General features: G+C 46.1%; 1 protein-coding gene across 3 annotated transcripts in view; it reads left to right on the top strand.

Moving 5' to 3' along the window:
* acss3 (acyl-CoA synthetase short chain family member 3) overlaps positions 1 to 18,456 on the top strand; it is a 41,374-nt gene that overhangs the window by 5,043 nt on the left and 17,875 nt on the right. For all 3 annotated transcript variants that reach the window (XR_005078785.1, XM_037120938.1, XM_037120939.1), the window contains 6 exons: positions 315 to 449; positions 2,358 to 2,498; positions 3,285 to 3,365; positions 3,699 to 3,794; positions 5,441 to 5,592; positions 13,346 to 13,449. Coding sequence is in view for 2 of the 3 variants with exons in the window: in XM_037120938.1 (XP_036976833.1) it covers positions 315 to 449; positions 2,358 to 2,498; positions 3,285 to 3,365; positions 3,699 to 3,794; positions 5,441 to 5,592; positions 13,346 to 13,449 (709 nt within the window). In the remaining variant the exon portion in view is untranslated. The remainder of the gene's footprint in view (positions 1 to 314; positions 450 to 2,357; positions 2,499 to 3,284; positions 3,366 to 3,698; positions 3,795 to 5,440; positions 5,593 to 13,345; positions 13,450 to 18,456) is intronic.

Below are 18,456 nucleotides of genomic sequence, written 5' to 3'. Positions count from 1 at the left end.
TGTGCATCAAACTTTAACGCCTCAAAACTTATAGTAAACACTTGTGCCTCTGGAGAAACACCTGCGGTGTGTTTGTACGCCCACTGTTTACTATGGAATCATCATCACATGCATATTAATGAGGCTGATGTGGACTGAATTTGGAGCGCTGCCACAGGCAACAGGCTCATAACACCAACACCCTGTTAAAAATGCAGCAGAACAGTTTGTCAGGTTGGCTGGCGCGACGGCAACGCAGGCTCCTGTTTCTTAATACGTCTTCAGGATCATCTTGACACAATCTGATTCTCACCTCGTCTCTGTGTGTTTCTCAGCCCAAGCTGATGGTTACAGCCTCGTTTGGCATCGAGCCCGGCAGAAGAGTGGAGTACATCCCTCTGGTGGAGAAGGCCTTGGAGCTGAGCTCGCACAGGCCCTCGAAGGTCCTCATCTACAACAGGCCGAACATGGTGAGAAGCACAAAGTACCGTAACGCCAAATCAGACAACATGGTGTTGTGTCCAAACGTTTCTAATGGGCACGGGGAACCTGTCAGAGAGCATATAATCTGAATTTAAAGCATCAGATTTTAAAGGATTCTTGCAAAGAATAAGTGTGTGGATGGCAAAAAAAAAAATCCTCAGAATCAGAGAGGAAACAGTGTGTCTTGTGCGTCTGCAGCTGAGGGATGGAGGTTGCCACCTGTCAGAGGCAGCCTGGCACGGATCCTGTTTGTAAGCATGCTAAGCTGTGTCGAATGATTATACAGCTCACACACACACACACACACACACACACACACACACACACACACACACACACACACACACACACACACACACACACACACACACACACACACACACACACACATGGCTGAGATTTGCTTCGCTTTCACAGAGGACATAAAAGCAAAGTGCTGAATTACAGGCCTGGAAAACAGAAATTATCCCAAGAACTGATTGCACAGCGTTGCTCCTCGCTCCTCTTTGATTTCCCCTTCCTTGCTCCTCCTGTGTTATCAGTTACACCATTTTTCCTCTGCCCTGACTCCGCGATGTTCTTGTATTAACGCTGCACAATTTATTTTATCTGCTTTTGACACTCCGCCGATATCTATCAGTGAATTATCTGGTGGATTATGAGATCTCTGTCAGGGCGTTGCGTCTTTATTTTGGGAGAAGCGCACAGGGAGGACGCGAGGCTGTTATCGGGGAGGTAGTTTCTGATGAAATTCACTGGAAACTCAATCCCTTAAAAATAATGGCACCGCTCTGAGGGCGGTTACGGCCGCTTGATCGGGCAATCGGTAAGCAAGAGTGTGCGGCTCTGTGAGCAGCATGGACGCTGTGTTAAATCAGGCAAGTTAAATTGAGTTAAGCCGGTAAAAAATGTTGCATTTGTTGTCCATCTGTCCGTTTGTGAAGGCGATATCTCAGACACACATCAAGAGAATTTCTTACAATTTGGTACGAACGTCTGCTATGACTCAGGGATTAACTGACTAGATTCTGGTGGTCAAAGGTCAGAGGTCAAGCTCACTATGACCTGCCGTAACTCAAGAATTCATCCAATGATAGTGCTACAGTTTTACACAAACGTCTAATTGGATAGCATGATGAAGTTTTGGTGTTTGATATGCAAAAGGTCAGAGGTTAAGTGCGCGGTGACGTCATAATCTTCCGCTATAAAATGTTCAGGCAGTTATTTAACGGCATAGCGCAGGAACAGCTGATTGACTGGTGCGTGGAGCAAACAGCCACAATCGATCTTCCAGCTGTTTTCTCAATTAATTGATTGTTTGGCCTTTAAAATGCAAAAAAAAAATGCTTATTCCAGTTTCCCAGAAGCCAAAGCGATGCCTTCAAAATCACTTCTTTTGACCAGCCAACGGTCCAAAACCCAGAGACTTTGCTGGTTCCAGACTCCATGTTTGACATTTTTGCTTGAAAATTGACTTTAAAGAGTCCATCATCAATATAATTGACTAATACACTAATAGACTCTGCTCTCCGTCCTCTTTTTGAAAGATGTCTTAGTCTTGGACTCATTCGCTAAGAACAAAAGAGAAATAAATGATCAAGTCTTTTTCTTCACCCTCCGGGGATGATTTAAATGATAATGAAGTAAGACAATCAAACAGACTCACAGAGGAACAGATGTCAGACGTCCGGGGCATTAATCTGTGACACCACCATCACTGAAAGATACTGTGATGACTGATGGGAGCTGGAACGGAAACATCTTGTAAAGAGGTTATTATATCACCACGAAGAATAAACTATATCCTTTAACTGGTCTGAACTGTGGACTTTTATAGCAGTTTTTTTCAGGGTGAGAAGAAGTTTATGTCCCCTCATATTTCTGTGTGTTTTCAGGAGAAGGTATCAATGAAACCGGAGCTGAGTCTGGACTGGGACGAAGAGATGGCCACAGCTCGGCCGCACGACTGCGTTCCTCTTCCCTCCGACCACCCTCTCTACGTCCTCTATACGTCCGGGACCACAGGGACCCCGAAGGTACCGACGTTGTGATCAGCCAGCAGGGAGGGGAAATGGGAAACGGATGTTTTATTTATGGGGTTCACAGAGTCATAGAGTCGTGTACACATACACTCTCACTTGGATGAGTTATAGGATGTACTACGTCGCCCCGTTTGTCTAACCGCTGTCGGTTCTGCACAGAAGCTCCGGCGTGACTCATCTGCTCTTTGACTGTGCAAAACAATCCGAGCCCAATCCAAACACCGTCACGCCGGCATAAATAAGACCGAGCATTTCCACAGCGGGAGTCGGAGCTTCGCGCAGGAGGAAAATTGCCTGCAGGCAGTTTAAAATGGAGGTGGGGGGGAAAAAAGCTCCTTTTTTTTTTCTCGAAAAGCATCATTTTGTCTTTGACCAACAGATGATATAAAATATCCACCTGCTGGCTTCTTTCACTGGCTTAATAGTCCTGTTATTGCCATCTTTTTTTTTCTCCCCCCCTCCGTGAATCACTGCGACTCCCTCGGTTATTGCTGCGGGGAGCCCATAACTTTGAGAGAAACTCTATAATTGCAGACATGAGGACACGCTATTTTTTTTTTTTTTTGCTGGGGAATATTTATACCGTGCCATTAGCTAATAAAAGCCGGAAATTGGAATGGGTTTTGAGGAGTCACTCATCTGAAAACAAAACACCGCCCGGGCCTTCGGTGCGGAGCGACTGTTTGGATTGATATTAAACCTCCTGCCTCTTTCTCCTCATGCAATAACTGTCACCAGTCTGATGCTTTTTTTTTTTTTTTTTCTTATCTTGTCCCTCAGGGTGTTGTGCGAGATACTGCCGGCTATGCTGTGATGCTGAAATGGACCATGTCAAATATTTATGGACTCAGTCCTGGAGATGTAAGGCAATAAAGCACCGTACTGTTGGAGGCGTGCGTGGGAACAAAGAGCGAGCGGACGGCGGAGACGGATTTGCTCTGCAGCCCGAAAGATGATTTGATCACCGCCCGCCAGCCGCCACTTGTGTTTATTTTCATTTACAGTCATGATTTACGCAACGGGAGGCTGTTTGATTTACATTAATGATGCCTTCAAGTGCAGTAGGCGTTAATATCAACATTATCCTCAGTTTAATTTGCAGCTCTGGGGATAATGATAGAACTCAATCAGCACTCAGAATAATACAGAGATTCTAATCGTACACATCATCTTTCCTTCTTGAACCTGTCGCAGGTCTGGTGGGCGGCGTCGGACCTGGGCTGGGTGGTCGGTCATTCGTACATCTGCTACGGTCCCCTGCTCCATGGCAACAGCACCATTCTCTACGAGGTGGGTCGCTCCAGTTCAACTGTTTCACCATGTTTTTTTGTTTTTTTTTCTTTTTTGGACTTGGACTGCTACAGATCGGTCAGCGCTCTCTGTTCCACTCTGTCACTCCTTTTTTTCTTCACCCAACAATGTCTGAGGCGTGTATCACAGAAGTTACATTATTATTCTATTTAGAGCAGAAATTGACAACTTTTCGACTCCCCGCTCAGTTTTTGCTGAGTGATATAGTTGTTCCTGAGCCCCGGTGCTAAGAGGAAGCACGTATTAACTGGGGAACAGACTTTGACACAACACCAGTGAGAGAACGCCCTGTCAGTTCTGTCCTCTCCGCCTTCTTTGCCTCCTCCATCGACGTGTTTCTTTTTTCTTTTGCAGCGTTTCAACAGTCGATTCAGTTGTTTCCGCTGTTAAATAACAAACAGTGCTGTTTTCGGTCGCCTAATGGTGGACACGCTCGCTTTATTTTTACCAGGGAAATATCCAGCCTGAGTCCCTTTTGTCCATTTTCTTTTCCTGCAACTGTACATTAGCCAGGAGCGGCCTTAGAAACCGAGATGGATTAGGCTCATATAAATCTCTCTCCTCCTCACCGGGGCGGTCCAGCCGGATGGTCAGAAGACGCCTCGGGCCGTGATGGTCTCAGAGTCCACTGCTCTTTACTCAAAACTCCTGCTCTCTTCTCCAGTGCTGCATTTCTGCCACAGGCAACACCTGTTTCAGCAATAAGGCTTAAGAAAAAAAAAGTAAAATGTCGCATAATTTGTTTTGAGCAGCCTCTTCATGTTGAAGCATCAGATTATTACAGGTGATCTGGCTTTGCTCTGCACCACCCACACACTGGTTGAGCACATTTTCTAGGCGGGCTGATGATGTGTGATTATTAACTTGTAACCAAATCTGCAGACGAGGGCTCAAAGGAACGATTCTGTTGATATCAACATGTTTCACAGAGTATTTCTCGTGCTGAAGGCCGCTTTTCACGAGCAGCGCTCAGATTTTTCCCACCCATGGTAAGCAGCGCTGCCGGGCGATCAATTAATCCGTCGTCTCTAAATCAATGTTTGACTTGAGCCATGCTGGTCGTCTCACGTGTTTCTTTGCTCTCGCAGCCCGTTCTTATCTCCAGGCAGGATGCTGCCCACCTTTCTTGCCTTCCCTCTGATCAATACACAGAGACAAATATTTACTTGGAGCGGAGAAATGACAGGCGGCGCTCGCCACGTCTGTTTGCCGCTCTCGTCGATCTGCATATGTCGCCTCGCTGTAGGGACGGGCTCTTTGAATGGCAGGAACAATAAGAAAATTGCTGCTGGAGGCTCTTGCCCGCAGGCGTCTTTTTGTCTTCATCCTTTTCTTCCAGACAAACAATACTCCTACCGTGCAACTGTGTTTTCTAATCCTTGGATTCCTGGGACCATCTGTCTGGAAGGCAGCCTCTCCATTTTAAACAGCTGCTCTATGAATATTCATGCTGCCGTAGTTAAAGGTTGGAGTAGATTTGTGCTGTGGAAATATCTGCCGTAATGTTTTGTAGCGTCCGTGATGATCCGCGCTCCATGAGCAGTCCGTCCTTGTGATTTACATCCCTGCGTCCGTGTTGCAATGTATGAACTTAACCAGCTGTTGCAATGTCGTCTGTTCTGCAGGGTAAGCCCGTGGGGACCCCAGACCCCGGGGCCTTCTTCCGCGTCATGTCTGAAAACGGCGCCTCCTCCATGTTCACGGCGCCCACCGCCCTCAGAGCCATCCGCCAGCAGGATCCCCACGCTGACGTCGGGAAAAAATACCCCTTGTCAAGGTAGATGGCAACAGTTTTCCACTGTTTCACTGACTGATGGATGAGAGCGTGAAAGTTGTTTTCAGCCCTAATGATCATTGTAAATCTCCGATGTGAAAGAAGGCGACACACTGAGGAGAAGGCTGTTGTGTTCGACGGCCTGAGTTTTACACAGGTCAGCCCTCAGGTTGCTACTGTAGCTAACTGTAGTTTACACAGCTCGCATACAACATTATACAAGGTTCCACCATTTTTTTTCCCCAGTCTCCATACAAGACTTTCCAGATTGCTTCGAGTGCAAATGGCTCTCTCCGCGGCCGAGTCGGCTCTGTGCACTCTCTGCCATCATTACCGCGAGGTTGTTCCCTTGTTCTGGTCTGACCTACATTTGCTTTTCGCTCAATGAAAGCGCCGTTCCGTCCGCGTGACTCCCGTCCTGTCTTTTTGCAGTGCAGCCTGGGCACTGCTGCGCTAATTCTGCCTTTTCTCACAATCAGACGCCGATGTTCATAGTTTCCTAAAGTAAAGATCATCCAGCAGTTAATTAATTCTTCTGCCTATCTGAGTTCGAAAAAGTTCCCAGCTCCTCCTGGGGGATCCTTAGGTGTTCCCAGATTAGATTAGTAATTCCTCCGGCGGCTTCTGGGACTACCCCAGGGTCCTCTGCCGGGGAAGAGGTTGCGTGCGGAAAACCTCTAAAGGTCTGCACCCAGGAGGCGTCCTTATCTCGCGCCGGAACCACCTCGGCTGGCTCCTTTCAGAGCAGTTTTACCCCTCACTCCCTCGTAAAGCACTAAAGTAGAACGTGAAGACAAATTTGCCGCAAAACTTTTGGCCTATCATCACTTCTGCTGAGGAAGTTGAAGTGAGAACTGTGCGGTACGAGCCCAAACTCTCAACTGCAGGTTGTTTTGTTGAGAGCGATGTGTGAAAGCGTCTCAGGGCTGATGGCGCTCTGCACAGCCTGTCCAAGCCTCTCGTTAGTCTCCGACCATCTGTTGATTCGGAGCCCTCCTCCTCAGTCCGCACCCTCAGCTTTGACCCGCGGGTGCTAATCAGGATGGATGGCAGACAAGCGGCGGGTCGCTGCGGCCCACCTGTATTAAATCATACCGCGCCAGCTTGTTTCCCAGCCACAGTCTCCGCTCTTTCGCGCAAAAGGTCGTCTGTAGCTCAAAGTTAAAAACAAACATTTTTCACGATATTAGTTTGGCCCGGAGAGTCAGAACGCTTGCCGAGATGATCGCAACTGTTAATTATTTAGTGCGGTGCGGAGAAACTTGAACCTGAGGGGCCGCTGGGTGTCAACTCGCCGCTTTCATTTTGTTCAGCAGTCTGAAAAATGCCTCTAAGCACGCAATCATAAAGCAATTCTGAGCGCGGCTGACCCCCGGCCCCGGTGAATCATTCAGTGACTCTGGCATTGTGTGCTGAATTCGACGATCTGCGGTCGTCTGTCGCGCTGAATGCGTAGCAGCTTTTTAAAGATGCTGTCAATGCAAGCGCCGTTTATTCCCCACGATATTTATTCCTCAAATATCGGCGGCGTTTTTTCCTCTCGCGCTGCAGCCAGCCGTCGCGATCGCTCATTCGTGTGACGTGCTGTTTCTGTGCGCACGTTTTTTTCGTTCTTAATGTGTCATTTCCCCCTCAGAAGGAGGCAGGCTGGTGAAAGATAGCTGCATTTCCCCCTCCAGCGCTGAGCAAAAAAAACATATCACCATGACACAGGGCAGCAGTACAAAGGAAGCAGAGACACACGGTTTCATTCCAGGGCTTTTCAGTGTCTGGTCGTGGAGGTACTTCAGTGTTGGATGCACACCAATAAAGCCTGAATGTTGAATATCCTCCTGGATTTAAATGGTTTTGGTTGTGTAGAGAAACATAATCCTTCAGACTCTGCAACAGAAATGGGCTACCAGTACCTGCATTGTGGTATTGTTGTCATTTTTTCCGATCTCCAAGTGCTTCTTATTCCCGAGATCTGTACGATGTAAAGCTAAAACGGTCATTTACGTGATCAAAATATTGAAGTGATGTCACAAATGAACATTTCTGTCATCACGTTCTGCGGGACAAAAACACAAAACACGTTCCATCCAAAAGATTTCCAGATGTAGAAATGTGAACAGGATATTTTCAAGACTCTGCAACTTATTTGAATTGAGTTTTTGAGATATGCTCATTTCTGTGAGCGAGCACGAGGGCGTTTTGATCTTCTGATCTCGTTTCATCTTCAGTAGAAACTCAGTATTCCCTTCGTGCCTGCGTTGGAATTTATTTATTTTTTTTTTGCTTATTGTGATGTTACATCTTGACTATTTATGTGTCGGTTCTCCTGTCGATTTTGAATCTGCTACATAAACCATCAGATAAGATAATCCACACTTCCAGAGGTCTTACTTGACCGTGTCCTCCTCCTCGCGGTGACACGGCCTCGTATTGACTCTGCAGATTGCATTCAGTTCAGCCCTCCAGCCTGACTCGTCTCGGCTGTGCCGCTTCAGCTGCACATGAAAAATTCATCCAAGCATAAATGTTTGTGGCAATATCTCCCAACGGGATCCGCATTTTTTTTTGCCACTTCCTGTAACACGCGGAATGACACGTCGATACTAATCGTGCTGGTTTTTAATTAAAAGTGTGTAAAAAAAAATCTTTTTTGGGAAACTTTTTGGGCTTCATATCAAACACATAATTTCATGCTAGAGAGGCCTCGAAGGATAATTCGATGCCGCTCGAATGCCGTCTGCAGCGTATCGACACTGTGAGACATTTTGCTCCCTCCGTTGCCCATTCAGCTGTAATAGCCTCGGACCTTTATCAATGCGCTTCAGCCGTATTACCTGTCAGCGTGGATGTGAAAGCCACTGGCTTCGGGGCTGCGAGGGCGAGCGGTGCGCTGCATAAATGTACCGTGACAAAAAGGGGCCCAGGACTCTGTCAGTCTCGTTTTGAGGAGGGGGGGGTGACTCGCCGCTCCCTGAGAGCCTCGGTCATAAATGAGTGACAAAGTGTGTGTGACTCTGGTCCTCCACTGCTGTCTGAAGCTCAGTAAAACAGCTGCTGAGAATATACCAGTGTGAAGTGTTTCTTTTTTTTGGGTGTTATATTGTGGCTGAATTTCCATATTGCTCAGCTGCAGCTCAAAAGGCTCTCAATAAGTCAAACCCACAGACACTCAGGGGTCACGGCGCCTGTTTTTTTTTGGAGATCGAATGTCCATCTGTGTGGAAAATATCACTGCCAGCAACTTTCAGCTGTGCTCTTTTTGTGTGTGTTTGTGTGTGTTTAAATTTCTCATTAACTCTCACGGTTTTGACACACAGAACATGTAAGTATATTAACAGGCCAACGTGTGTGAAGTTTAACCTCAAAGATTGCGTCGTTTCCTGCTTTATTTGCCTACTCAGAGGTCACACTGTGGAAGATTAGCGCGGCTTATCTTTACGGTCTCGCACAGAAAAAGCTGTTATTGGTTAACACGTTGGTCTGATTGAAGACTGAGCGCTATTACCTTGACCAGTAACCTGAGGTGGATAACAAATGATAGATTTCTTGGTCTAAGTGTGGAGCGATTAAGTCTTTGTCGGAGCTGGGCGATACAGACCAACATGACTATCTCTGTGTTTTCAAGCTGTGTGGTGATAACACTAAATATATCTCGTTTTCTCCATGAATGCGCTGATCCCTCAGTTGTAAGTCAAAGCCACATTTGAGATGTGAGTGCGAGAGAGGAGAGGCGCCAGCTGGCAGTGCTTTACAGAAGGAACAGGTTATATAGTGCAGCTTCACACTGTATCAAACTATATTTCCTTTAGATATATCAGATGTTAACTCGCCCGCGGAGGCCTTGGCTTTGAAACAGACGTTGCTTAACGTAGAGCTCATTATTTTTCCCACATTCAGTCAGCGATCTCAAAATGTCAAGCGGTGAAGTTAATGAGAATTTCCATCTGACGGAGGATTGGGATCAACAAACAAGCTGCCGAGCCGTGCGGGAAACAAAAAGAACTGGAGAGTTTCCTCACGAGGCGGCTGGGTTTGCGAAATCACACGATCGATTCACTTTAAGTTCTGCTCTTTTGTCCTAACAGCAGCCGTTCAGTGTCCCATCACAGCTACTGGCAGCAAGGTTTGGGTTTGGAGGTGACAATCAGCAAGAGAAGCAACTGCTGGTTTGTCCTCAAGATGTTAGCGCAGCTGTTCTGGTGTCAGTTTTATCAGAACTGGAGAGTACATTTCATTGAAAGAGGAGGAAATAGAGGAGATGCTTTGGTTGGTGTTTGATTTACCAAATGGCTCTGCTGATGGAATCACTCTCCTACTGTTGATCTGATGGGTTGAAGCCCGTGATAGCCGGTGCGAGACAGATGGTCTGGCCCAATCACCTGCCAAGTAATTTTTGAAAGGTGTCTTCCCCTTTTTCAAAAACAGTTTTCAAGGACAACTTCCAGGTCAGGTTACCATGTAGACCTACCTCCTTTTGTACTCACTCACAGATACCAGCTACCTAAATACATAATATTTTTCATCAAGATCCGTCTGTTATACCCTGAGAAATTAACAAAAAGGATGAAAGCAGTCTGTCTTACCATGTTAAAGATGGAGGGAAGCATTCCTGGATCAGCACCAAAGGTTAATGGGGTCGATCCTGGATGATCGTCATCCTCCATCCAAGTTTCATGGAAAGTTTTCATGGTTCCGTAGTTTTTGTGAAACCTGCTGACAATCAATCAGACGCGGGTGACAGGTAAACACAACCTTCTTGTTGGAGGGTGTAACTTGCACATCGGCATCATCAGGGTTTTATATATCGTGCTTGATCTGTTTGTGAAGAAAACATAAAGGGAGGAAAGCTTCTCTTAAGATGTTTTTTTTTCCCCAGAACGCAGATGTTTACTCTGACTCGGTGCACAGTTCTTGAGCTTGGTCAGCGGCCAAGCGATCGCCCTCCCACCACCAGCTCCGAGGTCACGGCGTCTGTATGACTCATCCAAAATTGAACTTCCACTGAGCCGAACTGAATTGAATCGGTGGTGCGGTGGCGTTTTGCTGGAACACAAGGTCGCTGCCAGTTCAACAAATCAATCATTCATTTATCCAACATGTTATTTAACTTAGTTCCTGCGGGGGCAGAATCTACCTGACAGCTGAGTGAAGCTGTTAATCCAGAGGCTTCAGTCTGTTACCCCCGATTTTTTACTTCCCTTCATATTTGATACACTCTGAGTATTTACTTAAAGCTGTAGCTGTGAGTCAAGTAGGCTTAAAGGTCTTTATCAACACAAATACAAGGTCAGGACTAAATTACTCATTTATTTATTAGTGCTGTGAGGATTCCAACACACAAAAAACATAATTAATCAAATTGAAGCTGTCAGTTTAATTTATGTGCTGATTGGGGAGTTCGACTGATCTATAAATAAAACAGCCATTACTTATAAATAGCGTTTGTCTCTGTGTCCGTAAAATGATCCTGCCTGAGACGTAATGATTCGTTATCACAGAAATGCTTCCTGCGGCATGTTAACGTTATCGTGCTGTGTCTCAGTCTGCGTCCGTCTCAGGACACGGTCCAGGACGTCCATGCTGCTGAATGAGACGGTCCGGTCCACAGGGAGTTTCCTGTATACGTCACCATCTAACCTCGCTCCAGTTGCCAAGCAACTTTGACAGTATTAGAGCCCCTTGTTCTTTAACAATGGTATCATCAGCCATTTGAATCCACATATTTACCCTTGAAATCTTATTCAGCTGCTGTTTTGCTCATCCATGGTCGTCCAACCGTCACCGGTGTACAGATGAATCATGGGATGCTTGAAGCGGTCGGATCCTTCACGGCCGGAGAAATAATATAATATAATTGAAGGCAACAAATATGGGCTGTATGCTCTCTAATCTTCATGAAACGACAAACCAATCAGACAGACGCGGGTGGAGCAGCCAAAAACTCCTCTGTACGTCTTTAACAGACAAGATTGATTGATTGGAAACCATTTAAACACCAGGACAGTTTTCCTAGTCTGTGTCTTTCAAGTGCTGTCACAAAACGTTACATTCAGCTTTTTAAATTCCAGTATAGGTGTCTCAAGTCTCAGGTCTCTACAGAGACATGAAGACAGTAAGATCAGAGAAGTCGCCCAGTCAGTCTCAGTGACTCATCGACACTAACGAGGAGATGCTGCTGTGGCGTTCCATCGTTAAAGGTCAGGGGAGCGATTCTTTAAGATCATTGTACGACTCGTGAAATGTTTGTCTTGTTTTTTTTTTTTTGCATAATTTGCAAAACGTCCAGGTAGATGATATTAAATGGTCATTGGAGCATATAGTGGTGGTGGTACAAATCAAGCAGTAGGCTATGTTTTGAGTTTTGTTGAGCTCACGGACAAGAATCCACTGTTCTCGGCACTGTAGCACTTTTTCTGTGATCCCAGTGTTACTGAAACACCAGAGAGGACCAGACTGCACAAAAATTCCCCGAGACCTGAGCAGCGCTTGAGAAAGGGAATGAAATATTACCCAGGGAGAGAGGGCAAGACAAGAAAAGATATGAGTCACTGGGGAGAGAGTGAAATGATGAAATAGTTTTGGGCCGGTTGCAGAAGATAGAATGTAACTTGGAGTTTGATTGGAGCTGGAAGGTCATTCCGCCATCGCGGAGGGTTGGCCCGATGAGTAATGACCATCAGTCATTTGTGGGAAAGTTTAGCGATCGCGCCGGCATCCGTGGACTGCGCCGCGGCCCTGGACCCTCCGCAGCCTCGTAGCGAGCGCCCAGCGGTGTTGTGAATTAGATATGAGCAGCCGTGGGCAGCCATCGGACAGAGTTTGGGGGGGAGAGTGATGGAGGGGGGGGAGAAATAAGGGAAGGTTGAAGGTGGAAAACCACAGTGATTCGGATCACTTGAGGGCACGGAGGCAGGGTTTCTATGAAGTCGGGGGGAGCAGCTGCTGTTGTTGAAACAAGTCTGGAACTAAAGTCAGAGGGATGGATTCAGATTCAGTCCTTGCTAGAGTCTGTTTCCTCGACTTCATGATTGTGTTTCCTGGAACACAAACATCCAACCTGAAATGCCTTTCATATGTTATTTCAAATGGAAGGAGGGAAAAAGGGAATTTATTGTCTCATCTCATTACTTTTAAAGCAAGAGGCTAAAGACTGAGCTGTGAAGCCCTTTACAAACAGTTACCGTCCAGATAACCGTCAGAGGCAGGATGGAAAGATCCTTTCGGAGGGTGCTGCCTTGAAAGCAAACTCTTTGTGGACTGAAGGCGTTTTCCTTTTAAAGAGCCCAAAGTCACATTGAAGAGTGTAAAGAGAAGTTATCAGCCGACCGCTCTCAGCTGATAAACACTTAAAGCTAAGAGGTAAATCACAAGTTCTCCAGCTCCACAGGTCTGAGGATCTCTTACTTAGTAAAAACATGAAGTGAAGTGTACAACTGGCGTACTTAAAGACATCGGCCCCCTTGAAACATCCTGTTCAAGGCAGGAATGTTGGGCCTTTTTCCTGCCTCGCCAAGGTATGAAGACGGTGTTCCTCTGCGGGAGGTTGTGACCCACAAGTTGGAGATTTAACTTGGTGGCTCGCAGCAAGTTAGTGCCTAAGAACAGCGACCGAAAATAAACCAACTGGGAGTTCGATAGCTCACATTTTCCTGCTCGACCATGTTTTCTCTGTTCTCTGTGTTATCCGGATCATTCCTGTGACAGAGCGGTGATGTCATGTTTCCTGGAAGGTGATTGACAGATGCCGCCTGTGTCCCCGCAGGTTGCGGTCTTTATTCCTGGCAGGAGAGCGCTGCGATGTGGAGACGCTGGACTGGGCCAAGAGGAGCTTCGGGGTTCCCGTCCTGGATCACTGGTGGCAGACGGGTGAGGACGTTTTTCTTTTTTCCTACTTTTCTAACAGACACAAATCAGACGATAGAGATCTGGATTTATGACGAGCTGATTTTCATGTCGTTGGCGGACTGTATTTAAAGCTGCACCGGGGATGATTCGGGACGCCTTTCTTATCAGATTCCATACATTCTGACTTTTTTTAGTCCGAGGCTGCATGTTTGACAGGATGTAGATAGCAGGAAATGGGATTTAAACCGACTCGGGGAAAGATAGCAGTGACGCATTATGTTCTGTCCTGCTGCCTCTTTTGTCTCTTTTTTGGGGAAAAAAAAAAAAAAAAAACGCATCGCAGCATGCCGAGCCGTCGCAGTTCATTGACTTGATGTAACAGGATTTCTGGTGGTTGAAGTTAAAAAACCGTTGAACCGTTTATCCCCGACCATCTGCTCCCTGTGTGAAGCTCCCTTTCCCCTGTGCCGTTTTAATTATATCAGTTTAGTTGGGTTGAGAAGCGCTTTACCCCTCAAACTTCTTCTTAAGACACAGATACCGAGGAATCATTTCAAGGACCTGGAGCTCTTTTATTAGCGCAAACTGCGTGTGATGTTTTAATTTAGCTTGATCTTTCAAAACGCCGTCTCGTCTGACGCTTATCAGTGTGAGGAGACTATAAATGTGCTCTCTGCTGTATTTTATTAGTCCACTGACATTAACTTGGCCTTGAAAAGGAGGCATAACTCCAGAAGATCACTATACCATGAAAGGCTTGCACATTTTTATCATACTTTCCCGCTTTGATTAATCCCTCCTGTGATTTGTGCTGGGGACCAGGGGGGATCGGGTCGCTTCTCCTGGAGAAATTGCGACATTAGAGAAACCCTGCCGTTTGGGTTTTTTAAGCTTCTCCGGGAACTGATTGTCACGCGGAGTGATGTGTCGTCGTTTTGCACTGGATCATTTGGAGGAAGTTTGTAATTCCTGTGATTTAACGCATCCATTTTGTCGGCTGGTCTCCCTGCACTGCGACTTCTCGTCAATATTTTTGCCGTTTCCACCTAATACGACGAGCCACCACGGGTCTCCTCACCCCATAATCGCCCGGTCATGTGAGACAAACTCCCAGCGAGCATTTATTCGACGGGTCACATTCCAGGGCTGCATTTAAACTTCAGGGTTTGATTGAGTTCACTTAATGTTTAATTGACTCTGCGCCCGCGCGAGACGCAGAGCGACTGGCCGAGATGTGCGCTTAGGAAAGAGATAAAGGAAAAGAAAACCAATCACGGGCAGCTTGTCCATCACTTCAGGAGCGGAAATTGAAATGGCTTCACCCCCCCGACAACTTAATAACGTAGTGTTTACCATCTTATTCCTGACTTTAAGTCGAAAAACACAACAAAACGGGACCCAGATCGAGTGCATGTGAATCCTGTCGATTCTCATTTTGCAAAATTCCAATAATTTGTGTTTAATCAGCCGCGCTGCAGAAGGTCTTTAAGTCTATTAACGCTGTCGATATCTCAGGGCCACATTGCTCCAGCGCGCTTTAAATGATTGTCATGCTCGCAGAGGTTATCGTTTTAATGCTCACGCTCTTTAACTCATCCAGTGTTTGTACATTAGAGAAAAGAGGAAGAGCGAGTTTGCGGTTTCCGAGTGTAATCTCTCCCCCTTTATTTTTTCTTCACCTCACAACTGACCCATTATGCAACACGGCTGTCGTGGGCCTTGATGATAACACACAGTGTGTAATTGGAATGTGAGTCCCCGGCCTCCCCCTGCATTGTTTTTGAGGGCCTCAGTTTGTAATGGTCCTCGAATGGGTGGCACCCTGTTAGCCTCTTGGATGGGAGAGTTGAATCCAGGCAGCGAGCCATCATGCTAATGTCGACAAGTTCCCAGTCAGCTATGATGAATGTGCCGGCGACGGCGAGGGAGCACAATTGGACGTCTCTTTATTTTGTAATATCCTGCCTGCGCGAAACGGAGGGATCGATGCGCGGACAAGACGACGCCTCTGTGGTTAAATATGGAATCGATACTGTTGTCGGAGCGCTGGAGGGCCATCGACTTTGAGTTCTGATCCGAGCGCAGATTGGCTCGCTTGGCTGATCGGTCCGTCTGAGCTCGGTGGAAGTGTGAAGAGCTCGATGCTGCAATAATGCAGAAGTATGACTCAACAGACTCTTGTGGTTGAAGCGCTCGTTACATATAAACTGCATTCCAGTTCAGTGCATCATTTCAGTTCAGACATCTTTGGCTAGAATTACTTTTCTCCTTACACACCACATGGTTGGCCCCTTTATACAATCTATATGATCAGGCGCAAACACTTAATGATGTTTGAAGTGGAAGCTGAGAGACTCTAATGTTTTTTCTTTATAGTAATCTGGACATTTACCCATTTGTCTGCAATTTTGAGGGCAACTCCGTGGTTGTGAACTGGGTCATTCTTTGCTTTTATGAGATGGGGGACTCATTAATAGTTATTGTGACGCTAGATAGTCCAGGGTGTCGCTTTACTTAGCCTTACTTTCTTTGCACACACAAAAGATTCTAAAAAGAAAGAAATCAGATAAATATCTACTGATCGACGCCCCGTCCTGAGTGTTAACACACTGTTGCTTCACATGTTTCCCTGCTTCTGTTCTCAGCTGTGAGCTCGTACAAAAATGAAATTAAATAAATTCACAGCGGTGCAATAATGCCAGCAAATTTCCCTCTCCGCGATGCTTAAACATCTATACGCTGATCTCTTATTACATAAGGCTTTTGCTGAGCATCTACTGTTTGTGCGAGCAGAGCGGGGGAGTTGGAAGGATTTGGAAATAAAGCAGCAATGCACACAGGCGAACACAAAGATTATGATATTTGAACGGCTGTCGGTGCTGTGAGATTTAAACGTTTTACTCCTGTTATGTAGAACACCTCCCGTGCTCTCCAAACCAGAGCCTCCGTCTCTGAATGTCTCCGGCCGGCGGTGCAAATTGTTTTTTCGACTCAACCGACACTCGGATGTGCCGAGCGGGGCTGTTGATTCCCATCTCTCTCCCCCTGCAAGCTTCAGTGTTTGTGAGATCACATTTCATTCGACTTGAACGTAGGGGTTGTTTGCTTCACACTCGGGTTTGAAACTCACTTCCTCACACACACACATGCACCTGAACTGAATTGTGTCACACTTTGTGGCTAACCCCAGCCAGGTGATTTATTGAGTTTGGAGAAAAAAGAAAAAACAAAACCTCTGGCGCTCTTCTTGATTTCTGTCTCGATGTGTAAATCCCATTGGATTCTTCACCCCCCGCTAAACTCAATAACTGGCAGCTGCTGGCGGCCGGCGCTGCAATCCAAATGTGTTCTCCACTTTTTTCACGGTCGAGCGGGTCACTCCTCGCCTCACTTTTTCTTTCTCTCTGTGTCTCAGGCAGTTTCACTACGAGTCTGTGTCAGTGAAAAAAAAAAAGCCTCTTCTGTCTTATATATGATCATTAAATTGTCATTAGTTCATCATTTCTGAGGGAGCAGAGCAACTTTTCAGAGCTCGTCTCAAGCTGTCTGAGCTCACCTGGATTATTCCAGCAACACATATTTTTCTGTCAAGGTAGATTTTTGTGATCAGAGTAATGTGTTATATGCAGTTTGTCATATGCTCAGTCATAAATCACCAGTTCTTTTTCATCACGATCCTTGCATTATTCCATGAAAAAATTAATAAAAATGTCCAAAACCTCCCTTGTGGTTTTTGTGTAATCCTGCTTACAAACCAACTAAACATCGCACAAACGTCAGTGGGTGAAAATGAGCTCCTCGGCGAAGATAATGAACGACGACAGACAAAGATTTACAGGTGCAGGGATTACGAAAGTGGATTTTTGAGTCTCATTTCCAGCTCGCCAAATACTGACGCTTTTCTGTCGCAGCGTCAATAATAAATAGTTGGGAATGAGACTAAAAAAAAATCAACTTTCTTACAAATTACACCTTTACCGGTCTTGTCCAAAGGCTCCGTAATTACTAAATATGATGTGGTGATGCTTCGTTTATATGCAGTTATATTGAATTACTTTCGTCATTCACTCTGCCGAACTCTTTTACGACTTGATTAGTCTGTAAGATGTCAAAACAAATCGTGGAAATAGCTCAGCAGAATGTGCACGAGCCCAAAGTGACGTCTTCAAATCGCCGTTCTTATGACTGAAAAAACATGGCTGAAAACATGTCAAAACAGCTGGCCATCAGTTTCCTTTTGATAAGCTAATTGATTAATGGACTAGCTGTAGCTGTGATCTCTGCAGGAATGCATGCAATGGAAATATTCTACAGGAGGGAAAAGAGAGACTTTTGCTGCTTTTTGGATTCCAGAGGGTGGAATGACGGAGAAGGTTTCAAAATCATCAGTCTGATCGATTCATCGATCGGTTGTCGCAGCTGTAGTTGAAACGCATCCTTGTTTTATAATGACGCGCAGGTATCGAGTGTCAGCAGAGGAAAGAAAACGTGTACACAGTTTCCCTCCGCCTGGTCTCGGTTCATAAGTCACCCTGCTCAGTGTCACCCTGCACTGTTCGACCGTCTCTCCGGAGACAGAACATCCATCAGGCGACTTTTTAGCAATGTCGCCGCATTGATGACTCTCCTTCACCCCCTCCCGTTCCGACAGAAGAGAAGCAACTCTGTCAGCGGCGAGCGTTTTAGCATTCAAGGCTGGTTTCCTCATCACAGAGCGACAGAGACGGACTCCTCCTAAAGAAACTCATTATAGTCAAAACACCTGAAAAGCAGAGTTGTTTCCCCCCCCGGCTTCCAGCTCAGTGGGTATAAACTAATTTTTCAAACTTGTGACAGTCTTTCAGGCCGCTCTCTCGCGCATTTGAGCTTTTCATGTGTAAATATTGATAGATCTGCCCTTCCACTTGTTCGGCGGGGGTTGTTCTTTGTAGTCGCTGGATAGAAATTGAACAAAATCAAATCACTGGTGCGGTCGCTCATTAATCTTTCCGGCTGCGAGCTTGTAATCGTGGAATGTAATATTCAGCG

The sequence above is a fragment of the Acanthopagrus latus genome, chromosome 14 (assembly GCF_904848185.1).
Source record: "Acanthopagrus latus isolate v.2019 chromosome 14, fAcaLat1.1, whole genome shotgun sequence".
NCBI lineage: Eukaryota > Metazoa > Chordata > Actinopteri > Spariformes > Sparidae > Acanthopagrus > Acanthopagrus latus.
This window is presented reverse-complemented; position numbering and strand designations above follow the sequence as displayed.